General features: G+C 34.0%; 1 protein-coding gene across 1 annotated transcript; it reads right to left on the bottom strand.

Moving 5' to 3' along the window:
* Nucleotides 1–6,292: 6,292 nt before the first annotated feature.
* LOC106763631 (protein terminal ear1 homolog) lies at nucleotides 6,293–7,575 on the bottom strand. The gene is made up of 3 exons (XM_022782213.1): nucleotides 6,761–7,575; nucleotides 6,571–6,684; nucleotides 6,293–6,494 (listed from the first exon to the last, which is right to left on the bottom strand). The coding sequence occupies exons 1-3, from the start codon at nucleotides 7,306–7,308 to the stop codon at nucleotides 6,293–6,295; spliced, it is 864 nt and encodes a 287-aa protein (XP_022637934.1). The 5' UTR covers nucleotides 7,309–7,575.
* Between the last annotated feature and the right edge of the window lie 663 nt (nucleotides 7,576–8,238).

Genomic DNA, 8,238 nt, shown 5'->3' with positions numbered 1-8,238 from the left:
GGGGTAAAGTGGTGTTTTATCAAAAACAAATTCTTTTCGCAATCTTGAAATCAAAGTATGAAACTTTTCAAACTTTCTTGAAATGCAAGTAATGAAAATTCGTATGCAGCGGAAAAACGTAGTTGACTGCATTAAATGTAAAGTTGACTGTAAAGTAAAAGTGCAGGGATAGAGAAAATCAAACACGGGTTTTTATTCTGGTTCGGCCAAAAATGCCTACATCCAAGGTCCTTCCAACCTAGGAAGCAAATGCACTATAATGGTTGTGGTTTTTACAACAAGGAATTTATAGAAGACCTCCACGTCAAAAATATAAATTTCCTCTCTAACCCTTAACCAAACTATAGGCAACAGAAACAGCAAGACTTGCAGCAAGATGTCCCCTCTTCTACAATCCGCCAACCACCATTTTGAACAATCCTCAAAGTGAACTATCCTCTATAATCAATAGGTCCAGTACAACAGACTTCACGGATGCCAAGCCAGAAAATATGCAGCAGTCTTCAACGATGCCAAGCCTGAATGTGATCAAACCAGAAGCACCTTCTCTATGCAGATTATGATCAATCAATGTGTGCCAGTCAGTCTCCCTTTGAATCTCTTTCAAGAAAGATCATCACCGTCTTCTTGGAGAATTCTTGGAGCTCTCAAAACAAAGAATTCAATTTGAAACAGAAATGAAATTTTTAGATCATCCAAAGTCTCTGAACAGATTCGTGTTCAACCTATTTATAGATTTCTGTTAATCAGATAGTCTCTTAGTCGAATATGCTATTAATTCAGTCGACTGGATTATAACAGTTATAACATATCAGTCAAATTGATAGCATACAGTCAACCAAAAACAAAACACATTTAATATAGTTGACTAAGTCATCAAAGCTCAGCTAACTTTTGAAAATATAGCCGTTAGAATGCAAGAGCATAACAAAATTTCAAAGAAAACAACAAACGCAGTCGAATGTGTGGTGCACATAGCCAACTTCAACATGCAAAACATTTTGAAATTCTTTTCTTCTCAAAATTTCACAAAGCACTAATTCTCAAAATTTGTACAAAGATTTTAGCATAGTCGAATCTATTAATAATGGAGTCGACTGCACTATAGCTTTGACACATAGTGATAAGTTCATGAAAGTGCTTATGGTTTTCAGTTTTAAAACATGTGCAGGAAAACATATGTAATGATGCATTGCAAATAGCACATAAAGCACATAAACATGTTCCATAGATATATCAATCAATCGACATAGGAACATGTAACACAGTACATAAACATGTTCAACANATATAACAATCAATCAACATAAGAACATGTAATTTAGCAACAACATATGCGTGTTATTAAGCAATGTGTTGTCATCATCAAAAACTAGAGTGATATGGAAATTGTGTTGTCAACAATCTCAACAATATTGAACCACTATGATTTTGCATATCTTTTTCTTTTGGACAACATCCCATTCGAGACCATGAAACTCGACGTAGAACCTGAACGCAACTTTAGGAGAGGTAAAGTTAATAAAGGCATATCCCAAATTCGAAACCCTTTTTTGCATCGCACATTTTTCTTGGAAAAAAATAATCACACAAACGTGAGCAACACACGAACTACAACTACACACAATGTTGCATAACCTTACCTATAATCCACTGACAGATAAACGAAGACAAACTTAGACTACTCCTCGGGATCAACAACGCTCTTGTTCTGTCGCAAACAATGCTCATCCAGTATGTGTATCAAGTCATCAAACCTAAAACAAGTTCCAACACAAAAATCTCATTCAAAACTACACTCTCACACAACGCACACTCCATATCCTTTAAGGTACAAGTCTTTTTATAAGTATAATAAGTGCTAAATATCTCATTCTTTACAAGAAATGATATTTGATTCTTCCACATAAATTTATCTCTATCCTTTACTCATTTTTTATTGGATTTAATTTATTTTCCATTCATATTTGTGCATTTATGTTCTTATATTTTTATTTTGTTTTTATATTTATATTCTGTTTTTATATTGCTTTAAACAACTATATATATCAATCAGATTCTCTCCTTATTATTGAATACGATACACATTTTTCATTCTTTCTTTTCTAACATGGTATTAGAAAAAAAAATAGTTCTTGATCACGTTCTTCCGTAACCAATTCTCTTACTGCCAAGATCCTCATCTTCTACCTTTCGTTCTTGGCTTTCTACAATTTCTTCTCCTTCTATGACTACTCCCTCTGTTACTCTCGCATCGTTATGTTTTATGTTTTGATTTTGCTTTCCATGGTTTTCAATGAGAAACAATTGGATGCTTTAATCACTTGTAGCCTTGGATTTGTCAGAACTGCTGCAGCGGATTGTTAGCGTGGAATAACAAACCAAGAGGGTTTTTAATTCAAACGTGTGTCTTTTAATTTCTACTCAATTTATCTTACTACGCAAATAATAAATATAAATAAAAGAATAAGGTTGAGAGAAATTGCACAGATGATTTTTATACTGGTTCGGATCTTACCAATCCTACGTCTAGTCGCTTATCTCAAATCAAGATAAACAGTTCACTAAGCACAAAACAATTACAAACTACATTCACAAAGAAATAATTTGTAAAAGTTTAGAAACCACCTCTCTTGATACCACAAGAGATGAAACTGCAACTCCTTTGAATCTTCACAAAGGATGAACCACCTCCTCCTAATACTTCACGAAGGATGATCATTTTCCAAACACCTCCTCATACGCACCAAGGATGAACCAACTATTCCTCTGTCACCGTAGTAGCAATGTACCAACACCACAGACAAGAGTTTCCTTAGTTGAGCAAGAGCACACACTTCTCAAAGATTTTTGAGTGTTTAAGCACAAAGGAACAATTGTTGTTGATGGATAAAGAGAGCCTATTTATAGACTCAAGCAAAAACTCTTCCATTCTTCGAAACTGGCTATTTAACGCATTTAATCGATTAATATTAGTGTTAATCGATTAAAATGAGTATAACGGCTAGTTTTCAAAAGTAGAAAACTCCAAAGGTCACTTTTAATCGATTAAAATGAATTTTAATCCATTAGCTAATAGATTAAAATGAATTTTAATCTATTAAAACAGCAAAAGTTGAGTTTTCAGCTTTTACTCGTTTTAATCGATTAATACTAGTTTTAATCGATTAAAACAATGCTCTTAACACTAATTACAATGTATGAAAGTACATGGAATCAAAACCAATGAAAATCTAAGTCCTAAACAATAAACTACAATTATTACAAAAGCTTTTTATAACAAAAATAAGTCTTCAAAAGATCTTCATGAATTTTGATATATCTTGACTTGATTTGGACATCATCAAAACTTCATCTTCATCATTTTGCTAACATGGTTGATTTTTGAAGAATCTAGAGTAGTTTTCGAAGATTCGAGTTGTGAACTTTTTGTCCAATTTGAGGTTGTGAAATTTAATTGCTTCTGTAGTTGTTCCATGATTTGAAACAACCTCTACCACAACCAATTCCTCTGTTTTGTAATAATCAATCTGTCATACAAATTGCACATAATTCAACCATGTATAAGAGGATAAAACATATTGAAATTGATTATCATGTCGTAAGACATAGAGTTCAAGCTGCTGTAATTAAACTCCTGCTCATTTCTACTTCAGCCCAACTTGTAGACATTCATACTGAAACTTTACATCCAACACAGTTTCAATCTTTGTTATCAAAGTTGAACATTATATATATATATGGTTTAAACCATTTAGTTGTCCCTATTTTTGGAAGGTTTTCCCATTTTGATCCCCGTCTTATTAGAATCCCTAATTGAGTCCCTATAAGTGCTAATTTCAATCAATTAAGCCCCTGCCGTTAAATTTAGTTAAGGGAGTTAACTTTTTTGCACAGCTGGAAGGATGACCTCTTAATTTCTGTAAACGTGACCTATTTAGAGTTGAAATATGGCATGAATTAGAGTTGAAATTGATTGAAATTAGCACTTATGAGACTCAATTTATGCCACATTTCAACTCTAAATAGACCACGTTTATAAAAATTAACAGGTCATCCTCTCAGCTGTGCAAAAAAATTAATCTCGTTAACTAAATTTAACAACAGGAACTTAATTGATTGAAATTAACACTTATAGAGACTCAATTGAGAATTCGAATAAAAAAGAGATCAAAATGAGAAAACCTCCCAAAAATAGAGACAACTAAATGGTTTAATATATATATATATATATATATATATATATATATATATATATATATATATATATACACCCTAACTTAAGGAAATATTATATTTAATTTATTTCGGTTTATATCTGTTTATTTATATTCATACATTTATATTATATTTTTATATTTATATTCTATTTTATTATTACTTTAACCATATATAAATATATTAAATGTATTCTTTCTTATTATCCAATAAGATATCCAATTTTCATTCTTTCTTTTCTAACATTTTTAATCCTATCCATTATCTTTCTTTCTTTTATAAATACAAACTTTTAATTTTTTAGTGATTATTTCAATGTAATACCCTTATTCATGTCTTAATGACTACATCACCTTGCTATCATTAGTATACATAATACATAAAAATAAACATCATGTGACGGTAGACTCAACTCAGAATACCTCAATTGTGAAAAAATAAATAGAACTAAATGATTACTATTACCGCCTACAAATGCAAAAAGTATTACCAAAGCATATGTTAATTAACTACATGTTTTCCTATAATTGATTGCTGGAGAAAAATAACATGAGGCAACGCATAAAGCCAAAACAAACCAAAAAACTGCTTGCTAGAGGATTTTAGATGACCAGCACACTCAATGGAAGCCATCAGTTCCATAACAAAATAACAAACAGCTGCAAAATTTAAACTCGGTCTCAAAACATATGCCAAAAATGTCCTAAAATCATAGTCAGATAAATATATGCCATATAAAACAAAAATTAGAACACAATCATCACGTTATTTTCTCTTCTGAAGAAGGATTAGGATTGACACTATTACTATTATTTAACAATTTACAACAAAAGCAAACAAGGCAATTCACAGTCCTTTAAACCAATGTTTCCAATTCACCCCAGATTGTAGCATGGAAGAGGGCACCATTTCCAGGGGGAGAATGAAAACACAGGAAACTAAAAGCCTAGAGGGAAACCAAGAGTCAAGAGATACTATGCATGGTTAAATACATATGACCAAACATCCTAGTACCTAGACCGTGTGCCGTGAAGGAAACACGAGTAAGCTGAAAAAACCTAAATCCCACAACTCCCAAAATACAAGCATGACCAGAATGCTCAGCAGGTAGCAGCTGAAGCAAGGGTGGGATATGTATTAGACCTAACTAACCCGAAATGATTCAGCCTAGGAAAAAGGTAAAATGAAAAAGGCTAACGATTCCTTGGAAAGGGGAAAGAGGTACGGAAAAGGACTCAAATCACACTTTCTGATCAAAAGCACCGGTTCTTTTGATTCTTGGTGGCAGGCCACAAACATGATTTCCCAAATAAGTTCCCTCGATTCCACGATTCAAACCGTTTCGACCTTCTGAAAATAGCACAGGCAATAAATCTGGGCTCGCACACCGGAATACCTTTGTCTGGAAAATCCTCATCAGAGTATCTCTGCCCTGCACAATTGAAGGGACAACACATTACCAAAAAAAACAAACAAACACCGCTAATGCAGCTCTCTTGTTTAAGCTTTAAATATCAAGGGAAGTTTCATTCTCCTACGTTTTCTTCGATAACATTCATGGTGTCTTCCTTTAAAACACACCCTTCAAGAATAAACAACAATAATCTCTTAAAATTATACTACTTTTCCTCTTCCAACAAAAATTTAATCTGTCCCCCAAGAATACAGTAACAAGTTACCTAAATGTCTCCAGCATTGCAAACTTCGTTTGATGAGACCGAGGAAGGTGAGTGATTTTACCTTTGTACGAGTGTGATTGCTTTTAAAGCTAATTAAAATTTATGTATCAACTTTTTCAATAACATGGCATCGATGAATCCAGAAAAAAAGCATTCAAAGCTCAAACGCTACAAAAAGACGTTACTGATCAAACAAAAAGATCTATCTTAACAAACTAAAACGTACTATCTATACTTGGGTTCCCGAAAATCTTCGTCTTCTTCCTCATCACTCCGTTACTCAAAAGGATTCTTGATTTGCAACATGTCCAACACTGACATTAATACTACTAATGAGCCTCAGTGTTAAGATACATCGAAACAAATAGAAACACCGGAAATTTCTACCAAATCCATTAGGGTAAATAAAAAGACATTCCCTGAAACGACAACAAAACCTGATACTGAGCCACGTTGATTTGGCATATCTTTTTGTTCTGGGCAACTTCCCACTCGAGACCATGAAACTCCACATAGAACCTGAACGCAGCTTTAGGAGAGGTAAAGTTAACAAAGGCATATCCCAAATTCGAAACCCTTTTCTGCATCGCATATTTCCTGGGAAAAAAAAAAAAAACACGCAAACGTGAGCAACACACGAACCGCAACTACACACAATGTTCCAGAACCTTACCTATAATCCACCGGCAGATAAACGAAGTCAAACTTGGACCACTCCTCAGGATCAACAACGCTCTTGTTCTGTTGCAAACAATGCTCATCCAGTATGTGTATCAAGTCATCAAACCTAAAACAAGTTCCAACACAAAAATCTCGTTCAAAACTACACTCCATAAAAGGGCTAGTGAGAAGAGAGCGGTTACTTGAATTGGTTAGGGACATTGCGAATCATGACGGTGGTTATAGAAGAGGACTCGGCTTCTTTGACGGTGTTAGGAAACGGCATAACGGCCGTACCGTTTGGTCGAATCTTCCTTCCTCTAACCCGCCATTTGTACAACTTGCGGTGGTAGCGCCAGTTTCCGGTGGCGGCGGCGCACAGTTTGCTCGGAAAGGTGTCGGTTTTGGCGCGTTGACGAGAAGGGTCGGAGATTGGGGCGTGAAAGGGAGCGTAAAATCCGGTGGTGGAGGGGGGAACGTAGTAACAGATAGGACGAGGAAAATACAGTAGTTGGTGTTGGTTGGGTTGAAGATAAAAAGGTTGAGCGTGAGGGTTGAGAGTGTGGTGAGAAAGCATGGTGCAGTTGAAATGAAATGGTGAGAATGATGTGAGGGAGAGAAGAAGAAGAAGAAAAAGAAGAAGAAGGTGGAATTTATAGGAATGAAAGTAATGATGAAGAGAAGGTGGTGGAATGGGAAATGTTAGTAATGATGGAAAGTGGAATGACGTGAAGGTTTTGAGTTGTGGCATTAAATGCTGGGTCTGTAACAGGACGAAACCATGCCATCGCCTACTCTCTGCCGCCGGATGGTGACGCTGGCTCGGTCTCTGCACCTGCCATCCACACGCATAAGGCTCTTACACTCCTGCCTATTTCTCAGTTACCATACTGTCCCTTACAAGAACTAAACTACTCCATCACTATTCATACTACCTTCTTCCTGAACTAAATTCCTACTTAAACAGACATCCTGTCATTCTTGTCCCGTCAATTTACACTCCCATTGTTCTTTCTCTCTACCCATACCCTTCCCTTTGCAATTCTTACTATATGCTTTTGCCCCTCGGTCTCTACTTGCTTCGCGATTCCTTCTAGGGTATAATTTCATACTCTTAAATTAAGGAGTTATTGAAAATAACAATAATGATACAATTTTATAGTTTAAAAAATAAAAAAATTTATAATTTTTCAAAAAAAAAAAATTAAAAATAGTATCAAATAAATATAAAAAAATTTAGATGTGTGAAATAATCATTTTTCTGTTGAAAATATATGATTAATCATTTTAAAGGTATTTTAAAAAAAATGCAGATCAGTTTTTTAATTTTTTTTTTCTAACTTAATTTTTAATTTTGAAAAGTTAAAGCAATGCATCTTTATTATTTAATTGATTGAATGACTTTAAAAAATCAATAACACGACACGTTGGTTTGAATTTTTTAAATAACATGATTCAGTGGACATGTTAATAATGTGAAATTAAATTAATCAAATATTCACACTAAATTACCGTGACAAAATGTTATGACAAAAAAAATATAAAATCATACTTAATATGATATGTATCACGCTTAAAAATAAAAATATGCAAAAAGAATTATGTGCAGAGTAGTAAAATGTGTCATTTATATGCACAAGTATCTTTTTATTGGGTATGATCATAGAACAAAAGCATACAA

The sequence above is a fragment of the Vigna radiata genome, chromosome 6 (assembly GCF_000741045.1).
Source record: "Vigna radiata var. radiata cultivar VC1973A chromosome 6, Vradiata_ver6, whole genome shotgun sequence".
Classification (NCBI taxonomy): domain Eukaryota; kingdom Viridiplantae; phylum Streptophyta; class Magnoliopsida; order Fabales; family Fabaceae; genus Vigna; species Vigna radiata.
The sequence above is the reverse complement of the archived record's forward strand: the minus strand, read 5'-3'. Positions and strand labels throughout refer to the sequence as shown.